This window comes from Dromiciops gliroides, chromosome 5 (genome assembly GCF_019393635.1).
Source record: "Dromiciops gliroides isolate mDroGli1 chromosome 5, mDroGli1.pri, whole genome shotgun sequence".
Taxonomy (NCBI): domain Eukaryota; kingdom Metazoa; phylum Chordata; class Mammalia; order Microbiotheria; family Microbiotheriidae; genus Dromiciops; species Dromiciops gliroides.
This window is the reverse complement of record NC_057865.1, coordinates 224,158,046-224,176,300: the sequence shown is the minus strand read 5'-3', so window position 1 is coordinate 224,176,300 and position 18,255 is coordinate 224,158,046. Positions and strand designations below refer to the sequence as shown.

General features: G+C 36.5%; 1 protein-coding gene across 1 annotated transcript; it reads right to left on the bottom strand.

The window, feature by feature from the left end:
• Positions 1 to 249: 249 nt before the first annotated feature.
• Positions 250 to 1,206, bottom strand: LOC122729333 (olfactory receptor 6C2-like). Its single transcript, XM_043968163.1, is given in 1 exon segment — positions 250 to 1,206. A coding segment is annotated over 1 exon segment (939 nt). The 5' UTR covers positions 1,189 to 1,206.
• Between the last annotated feature and the right edge of the window lie 17,049 nt (positions 1,207 to 18,255).

Here is an 18,255-nt window from a genome sequence, read left to right as displayed (position 1 = left end):
AAAGATTGAGGTGGCATGTCATAGCAGAATCTGACAATGGGGAAGTGAGTGTCAGAAAAAGCCTTTATTTTTGGGGAGTTGAGAGGATTCACAATTTAAGAGAATGGAAGTATGAGAAAGTTACATGGACTGGACTGTGGTTAAGGGTGATTATCAAAGGAAATGAAAAGGGTTATGGAATTCAGAATAGATAGTTAAAGGTTATTCTGATTTTCTTTTACCATTTGGTATCCTTAAGTCAATAGTTATTTATTGCTTTGAGAGAAAGAAAATCTTTTTGGTTAAGTCCTTAAAAGCTTGTATAACTTGCTTGTTTCTTAGGGCATAAATCAAGGGATTCATAACAGGGGCAACTGAAGTTACAAGCACTGACACCACCTTATTCAAAGCTACTCCTTCTTTTGCAGAGGGTTTGATATAGATGAAGATGCAGCCACCATAGGTGATGGAGACAACAATAATGTGGGAGGAACAAGTGGAAAAGGCTTTTTTCCTTTGCTGAACTGAGGGGAATCTGAGAACTGTCCTGATAATGTATGCATAGGACAAAAACACCAAGAATAAGGTGACAATGAGTGTCAACACAGCAAAGATCAAAACCATTTTCTCTATGAATTGGGTATCTGAACATGCAATCTTTATCATGGGAAATGCTTCACATCCAAAATGATCAACAACATTGGAGTCACAGAATTCCAATTCCAGGCCCAGGCCCAGTGGTGGGAGGATGATCATTAACCCAGCCAGCCAAGAACTCAGGAGGAGCTGGTTACAGACTCTGCTGTTCATGATGGTTGTGTAGTGGAGAGGTTTGCAGATGGCCACATAGCAATCATAGGACATGGTGGCCAGAAGAAAAAATTCTGTTGACCCAAGAAGGATGACAAAAAATATTTGGGCCACACAAGCATTATAAGTAATGGTATTGTCCCCAGTTATTAAGCTATGGAGATATTTAGGAATATAAGCAGTTGTGAATGCCACTTCTAAAAAGGAAAAGTTTCTGAGGAAAAAGTACATGGGTGTCTTAAGTTGGGCATCCATCAAGGTGAGGATGATGATAATCAGATTCCCAATTATAGTCAAAATATATGTTATAAAGAAAAAGATGAAAATCAGAACCTTTAGTTGTGGATCATCTGTTAGTCCTCAAAGGATAAATAATGTTATCTCTGTATGGTTTCTCATCCCTGACTTCTGATACACCTATATGTAAAAGAAGAGGGAGATTAGATCTGAGGAGGATGAGGCTGATAAATGCAAGTTATCACCGGACCTTCATATTTCATGATAAAAAACATCATTGAAGAATTGACCTGAGCATCTATAAACTATAAAATAAGGAGAATAAATAGTAGGTTTGTATAAAGATTATTTTTTAAACCATATTCTGTCCCAATCTTGTCAAGAAGGTAACTGCATCCATTCATTCCATATCTCTTTATAGCTAACATCATTTTCATTTCATTCCCCTTAAAAATCTTATCATTAATTTTCTCTCAAAACTTAACAACTGAATACTTAATGATTTCTTAGAAAAAGAAATTGAACATGCAAGAACTGAGGTACCTAAGAAAAAATTCCTAGGACAAGATGGATTTACATGTGAATTCTTCCAATCACCTAAAGAAAAATTAATTCTAATACTTTGCAAACTATTTAGAAAAATAGACAAAGGAGGAGTCCTAATAAATTACTTCTATGAAATACGGACATCACACCTAAACCAGGAAAGCTAAAAAAGAAAGAAAACTATAGACCAATTTCCCTAAATACTAATGCAAATATGTAAAATAAGGTACTTGTAAAGAGATTTCAGCAATATAATAGAAAGATCATATACTATATACCATAACCAGGTGGCACTGATACCAGCAATATGGTACTGGTTCAATATTAGGAAAACGATAAGCATAATTGATCAGATCAATAACAAAAAAATTACATGATTTTCTCTATAGATTGAGAACAAGCTTTTAATGAAATACACCTATTCCTAATAAAAATTCTAGATTGCATAGGAATCAATGAAGTTTTCCTATGTAGCATCTATCTAAAACCATCATCAAGGATTATCTGTAAAACTAGAAGTTTTTGCAAAAATAGTTGAAACAATGAATAACTTTGGAAAAATTGCAGGATCTATAATAAAACCACATGAATCATCAAAATGTTTATGTATTACAAAGTCCAGCAGGAAAAGATAAAAAGAAAACATTCCTTTTAAAGTAAATGCACCCAATTATTTCAAATACTTAGAAATCTACCTGCCAAGAGAAACCCAGGTAATATAGGAACACAAATATAATACAATTCATACAAATAAAGAGAGATCTAAACTCCTAGGGAAATACAAATTGCTCATGGGTAGATCAAACCATTATAATAAAAATGACAATTCTCCCTAAATTAATTTGTTTAATCAGTGCCATATGAATCTAAATTCAAAGATATTTTTATAGAGCTTAAAATAATAACAAAATTCATCTCAAAGATGAAAGGTAAGGAATATATAAAAGAAATTAATTTTTTAAAAGGGGAAGGCAGGTAGGCTAGCAGTACCAGATCTCAAACTATATTTCTTTCATTCATTCATTCATTCTTTTTTTTTTTTTTTGCGGGGTAATGAGGGTTAAGTGACTTGACCAGGGTCACACAGCTAGTAAGTGTCAAGTGTCTGAGGCCAGATTTGAACTCACATCCTCCTGAATCCAGGGACAGTGCTTTATCCACTGTACTACCTAGCTGCCCTCAAACTATATTTCAAAGTGGTAATCATCAAAATAATCTGATACTGCTTAAAAATAGAATAGTGGATCAGTGGAATATATTATATACAAATACACAGTAAAAAGTGACCATAAACAATTTAGCATTTGATAAACACAAAGATTAAAAAATTGGGGGCAAGAAATCAGTATATGAGAAAAACTGCTAGAAAACAGTTTGATAGAAACTAGAACAATATCTCATGCTGTTTACCAAAATTTGGCCAAAATGGGTAGATGATTTAGACATAAATGGTGATATACTATGTAATAATATAGAATATATTATTATGGGAACATTTCAGATTAAAGGAAGACTTTAGAACCAAGATATAGATACAGATTATCACAAGAAGTAATGTGAATAATTTTAATTACATGAAATTGAACTTTTTTTTTTGCATAAACAAACCTAATGCAGCCAAGATTAGAAGAAAAATCAGAAAACTGAGAAAACTTTTTACAGTAAGTTTGTCAGATAAAGTGCTAATTTTTATTTTTTTAATGAATAGAATTTTATTTTCCAAAATATATGTAAAAACAAATTTTAACATCAATTAAAAAAAAAAGTGTGTTCCAACTTCTCTTCCTCCTCTATTCCCATCCCCCACCCACTAGAACTCAAGCATTTCAAAATAAGTTATACATGAATAGTCATGGAAAATATCCCCACATTAGCTGAGTCAAATTTATAAAAATGAACCATTTCTTAATTGATAAATGGTTGAAATATATGACCAGATAGTTTTCAGAAGAAGAAATAAAAGCTATTTGTAGTCATACAAATATGCTCTAAATAAGTATTGGTTAGAGAAATATAGATTAAAACTTAAAAAATGCTTATCAGATTGGCTAATATGACAGAAAGGAAAATGACCATTGTTGGAGGGAATGTGGGAAAATTGGGACACATGCACTATTGGTAGAATTTTGAACTGGCCTAATTATTCTTCAGAACAATTTGGAACTATGACCAACCACCATTAAAACTGTCCATACCGGGGCAGCTAGATGGCGCAGTGGATAGAGCACCGGCCCTGGATTCAGGAGTACCTGAGTTCAAATCCGGCCTCAGACACTTAACACTTACTAGCTGTGTGACCCTGGGCAAGTCACTTAACCCCAATTGCCCTGCAAAAACAAAAAAAAACAAAAAAACCCAAAAAAAACCTGTCCATACCACTACCAGATATGTTACCCAAAGTGATCAAAAAAAAAAAAAGGGAAAGGACCCATAGATACAAAAATATTTAATAGGAACTTTTTTTTGCGTGTTGACAAAGAATAAAAAATTGAGATGCCCATCAACTGGGGAATGGCTGAACAAGTTGTGGTATATGATTGTGATGGAATACTATTTTGCTATCAGAAATGATGAATAGGATGGTTTTAGAAAATCCTAGGAAGACTCATATGAACAGACACAAAGTGAAATGATTAGAACCAGGACAATATTATACACAGTAACAACAATATGGTAATGGTGATCAACTGTGGCAGACTTAGCTACTCTGATTAATACCATGATCAAAGTCAGTTCATTATTTCACATGTATAATTGACATTATATTGTTTGCCTTCTCAATGAGTAGGGAAGGGGTCAGAAGGAGGGAGAGAATTTGGTATTCTAATTTAAAAAAAGCTAAATGAAAATAAAAATGTGTTAAAAAGGTATTAGATAACCTCTTAAAATTATCTTTCTTTTCTTTTTTTACACTATGCCTGTTTTCCTTTCATGTACAAAGCATTTAAAGAAATCTGACACTTTTACCTAATCACTCTCCTTTTCCTTAATCACACCCCAGAGGGTTGGGACACCTTGTTTTAAATTCCTGGCTCTGATTCATGTGATTTATAATTTGGGGCAATTTTTTAGTCTATATTTTCTCATTTGTACAATGAAGTTAGTAATACTTATATTGTTTACCTCACAGCTTAAGAAATTTCCTTTTCATATAAGAAAAGTTTCATCTAACTTGTATTAGATATGGTCCCTCCTTTGTGAGGGCTCCATTAGAATGACTAATGGGGCAAAAGTTGTTATCTGCTCCCTCTAATTCCTTAACATGCCTATAGACTTTTGAGGTCCATTTTGGTTAAGGACAATGAAAAAGAGTGTTACTCTAACATTAGGGTATTACTCAGTTTGCTCATGGTTACTGAACAATTAGGAGGTGAGAGGTTAATATCTATGATCTCAGACATTAATAGGCTATTTAGGTTTATCAATGCAGTTTTAATTGGGAAAATAACAAGATTCCTTCTTATCTAGTTGTAGGGTGAAAGCAAAAGAAACCAATAAGTAATTTAAATTATATAGGTATATAAGATAATAGCCAATTAATGTGGACTTGGGTCTGTCTTCCCAGGGAGTTCTTCCTCTGAAATTGCCTGACTAGTGACGGGAAAGGGAGGATCAAGGGGTTTATGGAAGTGCTAATGCATTTTCCACTCAGGATTTTATAATAGTAATGCCGAGATCCTAAGAAGGAGAGAAAGGCCTTAATTTCTGTAATTGGATAAAGGTATTGGAATACATTTTTATTTTCTATAAAAACATTGAATTTGTCTTCCAGAAAACTCTGCTAATAGTCTGGAATCTTGGGTTGTCTCTTCCCCCCACGTTTGTAATTTCTCTATATTATGAATGCTTTTCCTTTCATGTTGCTTGGAGGTTATTTGTGTTCAGTATGGCAGGGTCATCATTAGTTGTCTTGACTTATGTCTTGATACTGGACTGCAATGATTCTGGGGGAGAGAGTGAGGCTGATGAATTTGTACAATACTGCCTCACTTAAAATCAATTCACTTGTAAGTCAAGACAACATCCTCCTTATATCATTGGTCCTCTTCAAGAACCAAGGATGTGTGTGACCCTGGGCAAGTCACTTGACCCCAATTGCCTCACTAAAAAAAAAAAAAAAAAAGAACCAAGGATGAACAACAATCTGTAAGCAGTAGTAGATGCCCCCGGGCACCCAACTGACCAATTTTAGTTGGGCAATGCTTCTATTTCTTCTTCCTCCTCCTCTTTCTGTTCCTTCTCCTTCTTTAGCTTTTCCTACTCCTTTTCTTCCTCCTTTTCTCCCTCTATCCACATGGAGACTGGGTGCTGTATCCAAAGGAATGTAATTTTGATTGCTTATATTTCATAGGGTATCTTGGTTTTGAGGGGCTAGATATTTTTCTTTGTTATTTATTCTATCTTTGTTTTTAAAAAACTGGGGCATTTAACTTTTTTGTCTCATGTAGTTTTCATTTATGGTTTCTTGAAATATAGCTCTTGAAAATCAGGCTTTGTTAAAGCCCTTTGTGATTCAAAAGAGGTACTTGATTATGCCTTTAAACCCAAATCACTCTGACTTTCATCAGTCAATAATAGGTCCAGCTGAGTGAGTATGAATAGCAATTGCTTCACATCTGGCCATAAACTCTGAGGGTCTTCTCCTCCCAGATTGATTCTTTTATTAAGGCAAACTAGGCCATCTTTTGCCCCCAGTTTTGTTTTTTTTTTTTGCCAGGCAATGAGTATTAAGTGACTTGCTCAGGAATCACACAGCTAGTAAGTGTCAAGTGTCTGAGGCCAGATTTGAATTCAGGTCCTCCTGAATCCAGGGCCAGTGCTTTATCCACCATGCCAACTAGCTGCCCCCCCAACCCCCAATTCTTACCTAACCTTTAATAACTGAATGGGCCTTGCCTCAGAAAGACCGAAACCTGGGAAAGACATTGGCTTAAAAAGGTCAAGACCTCCCACTGCCTCTGGAGCCATCTTCAGTCACCTTGACCTCTATGTCTTGCCTCTATACTCTGATGAATGGAGGAGAGAGAGGCTGCTGACTTTGTTCAGCTCTGCCTCATTTAAATCCAATTCACTTGCAGGTCAAATCATCACCCTCCTGTTGTCATAGGTCCTTTTTGAGAATGAAGGACAGACAACAACAACAACAACTATAAGAAAGATCAATTCTATAGAGCAATACCTATTGCAAACATTGTTAAGTTTTGGCTAGGTAGTGTGTACAGGTGATATTGTCAAATTTTGGTGGCATTAGACAAATCTAGTAGTTTGTGCCTATTGTTAACTTTTGTTATTACTCCATTAAGCATTATATTTTTTCCAGGAATACTTTTATAAATTTTTAGATCATTTATTATGTGCTATTAGAATATCTATCAGTCTTCCTTCTTTTGGATGACAAAATTGTTAATCTTTCAAATAGTTGTCTTGGTTCTAAGTTACTAAGGTTAAGGTCAAGGTAATTGATCATTATGATGGAAATGATGCTGATTGAGTGGAAGAGTGCTATGGTAGAGAGCTGGTATTGGGCTCAAGACAATCTAGGTTTAAACTTTTTAATGACATACTGTCTTTATAGCTGTGCCCCATTCACTCAACCTCTTAGTGTCCCAGGTAACTCTCTATAACTCTAGATTGGAGAAAAATGGCTAATCTCCATTTGTAGAGAGAGATTCCTCACCAGAAAACTCCTTACAACAATGAAATTCTAGGTATTATTATTCTTTCATAATTTGGAATGACCTTGTTTTCTTCTCTCACCAGTAACTTACCTCATCAACTGTCTTCAGAACATGAATCTTCAAATATCTGTCTCTGTTATCTAGCATTCCCTGGGTGTGTCTAGTCATGCTGTCTCTACTCAGGTTATCAGCTCCAGTAACTTTCTTTCTTTTTTTTTTTTGTGGGGGAATGTGGGTTAAGTGACTTGCCCAGGGTCACACAGCTAGTAAGTGTCAAGTGTCTGAGTCCAGATTTGAACTCAGGTCCTCTTGACTCCAGGGCTGGTGCTTTATCCACTGTGCCACCTAGCTGTCTGACCTCCAATCACTTCTAACTATAAAACTGGATTCTCCAGTATCTGAACACTCTAATCATCTTTCTCCTTCAAAGGACTTTTCTCCAACTTCTGTTTAGACTCATTCCTCAATGGCTAGCACATTCTCACTCCCTCACACTTTCCCCATCACAGTGATTCTGAATCCCTGGCTGCCAATGTACAAACTCCAGTCTCTGTCCTCAGCTTCCCATTCCCTTATTCCTATCCCCCTCAGCCCTCTTCAACTCTCCTCCCTTCCTGCCCAGTGTTCTGCTCAGGATCTACCTGTCCCTTCTTCTGGACTCTCTAATATCTGCACCATATGACATATGTGCTTTCATCTTAAGCCTTTTACTTTCTCAGTCTTTATTTTCTAACCTTCAATGAGACCTGGCTCTTTTTCTTAACCCCAATCCTTCTTGACCTATCTGTCCACTTTGACATTCTCAATCACACTCTCCTTCTGGACACTCTTTTGTCTCACTTTTTATGACACTGATTTATCCTGGTTCTCTTCCTACTTATTTAACTAATTGTGTTCAGTTTCCATTGAGCCAAAATGTCACAGAAGCTTTTTGGCATTCTTTGAACATCTATGAACTCATTTTCAGGATGATTTTTAATGCAAACAGTGAAATGTACATGATTATCATTACAAAGGACACCAATTATATTGAAATAAAATCAGACTTCTTCCATCCAAGTTCACAGATACCCTTAAATCTAAACACTAAATCCATAAGTGCATTGGGGTTTTGTGGACCCCAGGTTAAGAATTCATGTCTGTGTTATCTCTCTTAGTGATCATATCACTTCCCATAGTATCAACAATCCTCTTTAGGCAGATAATTTCCAGATCTATATATTGAGGGCTAATCTCTCTCTTGATCTTCAGTCCCACATCACCACCTTTTGGAAATTTCAAACTGAATATCTTATGGGCATATCAAACTCAAGATGTCCAAGTTAAGACTCATTATCTTTCCCCCCAAACTCTCCTTTCTTTCCAGCTTTCCAAATATTGTTAAGGATATCACTATTCTCCCAATAAGGCAGGCTTGCAATCTTGGTTTCAGCCTCAACATCTCACTAGCACTAAATCTATAAATATAATTGTTATCACATCTTTTTTTTAAAAAATTCTTTTCTTTTCTTTCTTTCTTTTTTTCTTGCAGGGCAATGAGGGTTAAGTAACTTGCTCAGGGTCACATAGCTAGTAAGTGTCAAGTGTCTGAGACCAGATTTGAACTCACATCCTCCTGACTCCAGGGCCAGTGCTCTGTGCCACCTAACTGCCCCATGTTTTTGTTCACATCTTTCACATATACCTCCATCTCTCCTCTGACATTGCTGTCACCCTGATGCAGGCACAAGTGTAATTGCATCGCACTTGGACATTGCACTAAGTTTCAGGTTGGTCTTTCTGACTCAAGTCTCTCCCCATTCAAACCTATTCTTCAGTCAACTAGCAAAGTGATTTTCCTAAGGGACAGGTCCTGTTCCCCATTCCTGGAATCCATCTTCCCCTTCCATTGTGCCCTTTGAAAGGCTCATTTTGTTGGGAATAAACTCTTCTTATGTTAAACCTGCTTTTCTCAAGTTTCTTCTCTGTCTTTACAATTAGGGAAAACTGATTCCTCCCCAAATACATTGCATTCTGGTCACCCTTTTTGTCTCTGGATATACCTTCACTGATGGTCTCCAGATACACTTGTATTGGAGGATGCTTATCATGCTTCTTGCTCCTCACTGCTACTTTCATACTGTTACCCTACCACAATCACTCAGCAACATCAACTCTTCTGAAATTAACTATCTAAATATATTATCCCTTGTAAATTCTATTAACCATTACCTTTAGTCCCTAAGGGATTCTTCCTGTTTTCTCAAGGAGTTTAATGTCAAGCAAAGTCCTCAAAATCCCATCTCTTACCCATATACTTGTGAGCTAAAATTGACCTCTAATATCTTCACAGATACCCTTACTATCTAGTTCATGAACCTTTTCACCTCACTGAAGCAACATATAAACATGGTCATTCCTTTAATCTCATAGTCACCCACAAATGTCCCACATCCACTTTCAAATATATCCAGCCCAGTATCTCTCCTGAGTACTGAAGACATTTTCAGCTGGATGTGTTTTAGATACCAGAACACCACTGTATATGAGTCATCATCTTTCTGTCCAAATCCTACTCTTTACTAGACTTTCCTGTTTTTCTTCATGGCACCACCATCTTTCAAGTCAACCAGTTTTGCCACATAGAAGACAGCCTCAAGTCTTTATTCTCCTTCATTTCTGTAGATTGTTTATTTTACTTCTACTATCTCTCCCAATTCATCCCCTTTCCTCTATTCACCATGCTATTATGCTAATCCAGGCTTTCACCTTCCACTTTCAATATTACAATAGCTTATTTTGGCTTAACTGCTATTTCTACCTCAGATTCTCTGCCCCACCCCAGCCCCCAGTTTTCATGTAGCCATCAAAGTGCTATTTGTCCAGCAAATTTTGGACCATGTCACTTCCATGCCTAAGAAGCTACAGTCACTCTTGCTTCTAGTATAAAATATGACCTCCTCTATTTGGCTTTTAAAGACCTTCTCAATCTAGGTTCATCCTACTTTCCCAGGCTTATTGTGTATTATTTTTTATTATTTTCTCTCTATTCCAGAAAAAGTGGTCTGCATGCTCTTGTCTGTATGGCCTTCAAGCTGCAGTTTTTGGTCTTTGAATAGATTGTTCCTCATGCTCACTCCCTCCTCTCTTCCAACCTGTGGTATCCCTTGCTTCTTTTAAAGCTCCAGTGCTTACTCTTATAAGGATGGCTCTCTTGGTCCTTCAGTTGCTAGTGCCCTTTCCCCAGGAATTACATTGGATACATTTTGTGTCTAAATTTCTACCTATGTGTTGTTTACCCTTAATAGGATATAAGTGATTTGAGGACAGGGACTATTATGTTTTTGAATCTCTAGAACTTAGCATAGAGCCATGGAAGATATGATGTACTTAATAAAATGTTGAATGAAGGAAGGGGTACCCTCATATAAACAGGGGTGTGGGTAGGGGGTGAATTGGTACTGTTTGAGAGTGAGATAGGTATAATGGTATACATGATACTCCTACAATTGCAAAATTATGGCTATTACTTTTTTTTTCTATGTGTGAGGTAGATATGAATTTGATCAAAGTCCAAACCAAAATGACATATTCCTTCTCCTCAATTTCTTTGTTTTTTTTTTTTTTAGGAAAAGGAGTTATGCTTATTTTTTCTAAGGGAAAAAGAAACCTATAACTAGAGACACAAAAAAGCAGTAAATTAAATCATTTTGTTCTTTGTTTTGCAGGAATGGGACAGTGATATAAATTTGTTTCTGCAAAAGCTGTGTATATCTCACAGTATACACAGCACCCCCAAGAATAAAGTAGAGATCTGCTTAGTAGTACACTGAAGTACAAAGGGTGTCTAGCTCCTTGTTATTATGATATTTATATTCTTTCTCTAATGTGGTCAAATGAACTGTTTCAGAAACAGAGTCTTAACCAATATGCATTACTTCATCCTTGACTGAAAACCACTCTGTCATACAAAGATTGATGCATTTTATTTTTATTTTTGTGTGCTCTAGAAGTATCAGTTACTGTTATTATTGTTATTACTATTCAAGATTTCTGAGTCTTTCATTGCATGATCAGACCAAAGGAGAAAAATCATACTGGCTTGGTACTGGGTAGCAGTTTCTCCTATGTTATCCTCAGTCCCAGTGATTAAGCATGAATGAGGATGGGACTGAACACAATTATTTTTAGGTGGCCCCAAAGAGATTAAAAAATACCAAATGTATGATTCATTTAGGCAACTGGACAGATCCAGTGACTGAAGCCATCCCAAAATTACCCTAAAGAGGCCTATTTCATCCCTCTCCCCCTTCCAACACCATAATTTAACTTGTAAGGGAAAGCACGTTTCACTCAGCTCCAATCAGCCCCTCAATAGGCCACTTTCTCACTGTTTCCTGCCTGTCTGGTCTTTATAGTACTTTTCTCCCTTTAATTGTACTCTCTTGACCCCTGAAAATTTTTAAAAATTAATTTATTTTAATTTTTCCAGATTACATGTAAAGATATTTTTTGAGTTCCAAATTTTTCTCCCTCCCTCCCTTCCTTACTCCCTCCTGAAGCCAGTAAGCAATTTGATATAGGTTATACATTACAAAATGGATGCATTTTAAATATTGAACCTGGGTAGTTCAAAATGATCACCACAAGGAGTAGGGTTAGGAAGACAAAGACATTTCAAAACACAGAAATAACCATATAATCTACTGTCCCTAAAACTGAGACCCTTGCCCTTAAATAGAGGATAAAATTCAAAGGTATTATCATTCAGTAGAAAAGTGACATCTCAGAAATGACTATTAATTCCTTCCCTGAAACATTCATATTTTTAGAAATCTTGGATTTTTGCAGTCAGTCCCACACTTTCCATCCTTAAGAATCCAAAATGAAAATTTATGACATGGAAAATCATTCCCATACTTACTTTTGGTCCTTGAACCTCACTGGGTAGAGTAGCCCTGAAGGTTCCTGGAATGACTCAGTGCTGAGCAATAGTGTCTTAGTAAAGGCAGCATGGCATAATGAAGGAATGTGTAGATTTGGAATCTTTGAATTCTAGGTCTGCTTCTTATGGTGTATTACCTTAGGTTAATTGCTTGGCTTTTTCCTTATCTGTGAAATGAAGGGTTTGGATGAAAAATCTCTGAGCTCCTTTCTAATTTTAATCCTAAAATCTTAACTGTATGGGTATTCTGATCAAGCTTAGTTTCTAGAACCCAGACTATTATACTCACAGGCTGCTCTGAGACTATTTCTCATTTTTAGGACTTCCAGAGTTCTTGGTCCCATTGCTCCCCATACTTATTCAAAGTGAGTATTACACCACAGATTTATTTCCTTTTAAAAAGGTCACAGTTCTGGGGCAGCTAGGTGGCACAGTGGATAGAGCACCAGCCCTGGAGTCAGGAGTACCTGAGTTCAAATCTGGCCTCAGACACTTAACACTTACTAGCTGTGTGACCCTGGGCAAATCACTTAACCTTAATTGCCTCACTAAAAAAAAAAAAAGTCACAGTTCTCTGTATTCTTTGTACCTGACAAAAAGTTAGGCTTAGTGTAAAACAAAACAGGTTATATCAGCATCTGTTTCTTTGTGTTTCAGAATAGAAGTTCTGATCTGTCTGGGTAGTAAATGAGATTTCCTTAAACAACATTAGTTATCTGCTTAATCTGCTTTAGGTGCATGTGGATGATATGAATACACAAACTAAAAAATCCTTAGGGACCCAGGTTTAAGCAGCACTAATGAATCTCCTAGGTAATCAACTTTGGAGCCCACAGAGACTAGGGAATGATACAATGGCAACAGATACAATGCTCAATAATGATAGGTATATAATGCAACAGGCCTTTGATTCTCTCACATTCCTGTATGTTATCTGAGGAGTTCTTAGTCCAAAGGTAGGAAGAGTAGCTATTGGGGATTCCCAGGAGAAGGACAGATTTTAGAGGAATCCCAATCACTCCATGTCCCATGGGATTCTGAGATAGGTTATCATCTTCTGTTGCAGATGGTTTTCTCCCTGATGGCATGGTGCAATATGAGTACTTCAATAGATCTCTAACTCCTTGATAGGGGCAGTGTCTCCACATAGTGCCCAGAGATCATGACCCTTTCATGCCCTCTTATCTTTTATGATTATTCTTTATAACAAAATATGGCAGAGAGTGCAATCCTTCCATGTCCTCTCATTGATGTAGGAGGCAAAAAGGGGTTAATAGAAAACCCAAGCTTTAATTCAGATATTAGCTCTAAAAGGGAGCCAGACCCCAGTTAATGGATAACTTACAAGTCAAGATGCTGGGTTCTCTTACCCACAGAAATCAGTGCCCATAACAGGAACAGAGGGAGAGAGGCCATGATGACCTTAGACTAAATGACAGCCTCTAGAAATTCAGACTAGAAATAAAAGAAAAATGAAGATATTTTGAAACTAGCCATGGGAACCAGAGACATGTGCAGAAAAGGCCAAATTTGTCCCCAGATTCACCTAATAACTTGTAAACCCCCAAAACACACTTCCACTGAAAAAGGTACCCACCTTGGGGGTTGGCTCAGGGCCCCAGGAACTCCAAATTAGGATAAACACTCTGCTGTAACACCCCTAGGTGGAGAATATTATAACGAGAAGGACAGGACCTCTCCTGTACCTCCTCAAGGTGGAGATTATTATAATGAGACTGATAATCAATTTATCCATACTATAAATATAACTATCTTTTCTTTCACTATTTGAGAGATACCTATCCACTATCCTGGTTCTCTCCCGTGGTCACTCATGGTATTTCAATAAAAGTTGGGAAACTGAGTCACTGAGTCTTGTAATTTTTTGGGATGACTCATGATCAATTTGACCCCAAATTCCATCCCACATCATCATCTTCTGTGATTCTCCCACAAATTCTTCCTACAAATTTACCAAAATGAATTGGAGGTCATTTCTCAGGTATTTTAAATTTTCCTGGCTCTAATACAACATTTGGACTGCCCATCTGTTATTTCCCACTTTTCCTCTATGGCCCTCTGACTCCCATTTCTGATCATAGGTTTCTCATATGAGATCTTTACATTACTTTTTAAATTTAGGGTTTGAATAATGCCATTTAAAAACATCACAATAACTTCCCATTAGATCCTGCCCTGTAACAAAGAAAGTTATTCAAAACAGAATCAACAAAAGGATTATATCTGATAGTACATTCCCATAATGCCAAGTGGAGTTTTAGATGAAAAAGAAACAACTCCTGACCACAAGAACTTAAAAGAACACTTTTAAGAGATGAAGGAAGAGATAGCAAATGAAATATCTAGGGAGGAAAGAAAGACAAGAAGAATTGATGGCATAGAATATATTGGGGGAAACCACACTCAAGAACTGAATGCTCTTACATCAGAATTGGCCAAACAGAAAATGAAGACAATGTGACAAGTAATACTTTTGAAAAATCAAGTTTGAGAAAGAGGGACCATAGAAAAGGAATTGTGAGAAATAAGTATTAATAATTGATATCTTAGGGGACCCAGTAATCTCCCTTTCTTTCTCAAGCCCTTTCTCCCCCCATTGAAAGGCAAAGATTCCTTGAGAGATTTCATCAAATCTCATGTGGGTCAAACCCAACCCAACCCCTAGGCAACAAATGAGTCTTTGGTGGAGACAATCTTTTGTCTAGATAAGATGAAGGAATTTACTGATGAGATTTTGACCTGCATGAACCAGTTCTAGGTGGGAACCATTGTGATACCATCACCTTCAGTGGCAGGAGGGGGGGAGGTCTGTCTCTATATTTTTCCCTGATGTCATCTTTACTTGAATCATGAATCCCCTGACTTCATTCTATTATAACTCACCTCCAAATAATGTCAAGAAATTAGAATTAATTGTTATGGGATGGACCTTCTTACAGTGGGAAGGGTATAAGAACCAAAACTCAAACACGAGGAAGGGGTTTTAGTCTGAAAGAGATGGCCATAGGGGGCAGCTAGGTGGTGCAGTGGATAAAGCACTGGCCCTGGATTCAGGAGTACCTGAGTTCAAATCCGGCCTCAGACACTTGACACTTACTAGCTATGTGACCCTGGGCAAGTCACTTAGCCCCTATTGCCCCAGAGAAAAAAAAAAGAGATGGCCATAGACCTCAATGTATTAATAACCCACCAGCCCTATTAATAAAATGATTAAATTACTCAGATACTATGACCTATTTCCCCTTCCTCTTTTTTTGTAAACTTATACCACAATTATGTACATTTAGGTACTCATTACCTCTCAACGAATCCATTTCAGTTGTCACCTTACTGGTCTTTTTATATGCTGTCTTCTTCTCTAATCTATTACATACATGTGTTCTGACCATAGCATTCCCTTGATGCACAAAATTCAGTGTGTCCCTATTACCGCCAAGACAAAAAATAAACTTCTCTTTGTACCATAGAAAATCCTTTATAATTTGGCTCTATCTGTCTAATATAAGTACACATGACTTATTTTCATTTACACATTGACATGGCCAAACTGACCTGCTTTTTGTATCCTGTACATGATATGCTATCTTCTAACCTCATAATTTCCCACAAACTGTACATGGGCCTGGGATGCTCTCCCTTTTTTATGTCAGGTATAGCTCCCCTCCCAGGAAGAGGCCTTTTCTGCTTCCCTCAGTTGTTAGTACTCCCCACACCTCACCAAATTATATCTATTTTAGATATATTTTACATTTGCCTCTCTGTGAAAATGTTGTTTGCCCATGCAGAATGTTAGTTCTTTGAGGGTAGGAACAATCTCATTTTTGTCTTTGTGTCCTCAGAACTTCATGTACAATGTTGTTGATTTGAGTTAAAACTTACTGATTGATTTATTGTTGAACTTCATTTTCTTTTGAGATCCAGTGTCATTGCATCCCCCAAGTTTTGGTTTGTTTTCTTATTGTTTTTTAAAAAAAGGAGAATGAGTTTTGTTTCTATGACATACCCATAATTCAGGATACTGTTAAATATTTTTTATGTTGCCTGAGTTTACTACCATTTTCAATGTGTTTTGGCATGTAACATATATTTTGCCTTTTCATTAGAATAATTTTAAGTTGATGGCTTTTCATATGTGATAATAATAGGTATCAAATTTATTCTTCTAATTCAGAAAAAAATCACAATCTTTCAGACTTATTTACTTAGCTCTATTTTCTTCTTTCTTCTAGATTTATCTACTTTTAAAAGAAAAATAGTAAAATCTACAATTATCATGCAACAATCTATATATTTTTTCAACTTTGTTATCTTTTCATTTATGTAGGCAATGCCATGCCATTTAGTACACATGGATTTAACTGTATTCTTTCATTGTGATGCTTTAAACTATTATTTAGTGTTCCAGCTTATGTCTCTTGATGTGAATTTTTATTCTTGTCTAATCTGAAGTCATAAGTGAAGCTCCTGAAATTTTGGAATTGCCAGAGAGATTTGGTTTTTTGGCATATTCAAGTAGCTCCATTTGAATCCCAATGTGACTTTCCAAAGCCTGTTTTTTCCCTCCAGGGCTTTATTTCAAGAAATCTGCTTTCCTTTGGTCAGAGCATCCATATAGAGCAGGCCATTAGGGGCATAATCTTAGTTGCAATAAAGCTCTGTTTCTAGGATAACTTATTTGTCAAGTGCTAAAGGATATTTTAAGGTTTGCATTTCCAGCATAGAAATTAATTGTTTGTTGGTTCATAAAAAACAGCATCTGGTAGCTGTGTCCAATTTACTTAACCTTTCAGTGTCCCAGGTAACTCTTGTGAGAATATTATTACCAGGGCCCCCTGCCAAGAAAGCATGGGGTAACCTTTCTGAGCTCAAATCAGTACCTGAATGTTAACTCACAATTCATGGGCCACCTTTAAGTCATGTCAATCAATGGACTTGAATGCTACCAATCAATTAGTTTAGAGCTGTGTGTGGGGACCGTCCCTCTCCCTATCCCACAGGGAGGCAGGAAGTAGGAAGTATGGAGGGCTCTCTCTTTTGTTCCTGAATCTCGTGTTGGTGGCAGAAAGAGAAGGAGAAGGAGGCCAGTCTGAACTCTAGGGTAGATAGGTTTCTTTCTTAACTTTCTGAACTCCACGTGTTCTCTCTTTACTCTAATAAATGCTTAATGCCCCAAAACTGGTGCTGATGCTTCTAACTTATAAGTAAACCCTAGCTAGTTCCTACCCCTCCCCCCTCCCCCCATGGGAGCAGAAAAAAGGTGACCACACATTTAGTTTTACTTGTCACACTATAACTCTAGGTTCCAGAAAAATGGTCAATCTCCATTTATAGAGAGGGGTTCCTCACTAGAAAGCTCCCTTACAACAATGAAATCCTAGATATTATCAATGTTTCATAATTTATAATTACCTTCTTTTCTTCTCTCACTCTTAAATTACTGCATCAACTGTCCTCATAGTTGTATGCCCAAATCATTGATCTCCTTTTTCTCTATTTTATTGATACAGGTACTTAGGGATATAAAATTTCCCCTAAGAACTGCTTTTGCTGCTTCCCATAAATTTTGATATGTTGTCTCATCATTGTCATTTTCTTTAATGAAATCATCTGTTGTTCCTATGATTTGTTCTTTGACCCACTTGTTTTTTAGGATCAGATTATTTAATTTACAATTGGTTTTTAATCTCATTTTATATTGTGCATTATTGAATATAATTTTCATTGCATTATGATCTGAAAATTATGTGTTTATTATTTCTGCTTTTCTGCATCTGGTTGTTAGATTTGTGTGTCCTAATACATGGTCAATTTTTGTGTAAGTCCCATGTACTGCTGAGAAGAAGGTATATTCCTTTCTAGTCCCATTCAATTTTCTCCAGAGATCTATCATATCTAATTTTTCAAGAATTTTATTAATTTTCTTAACTTCTTATTAATTTTTGGTTAGATTTATTCAGTTCTGAGAGGGGAATGTTAAGGTCGTCCAATAGGATAGTTTTGTTATCTATTTCCTCCTGTAACTCATTCAACTTCTCCTTTAAAAATTTAGATGCTATACCA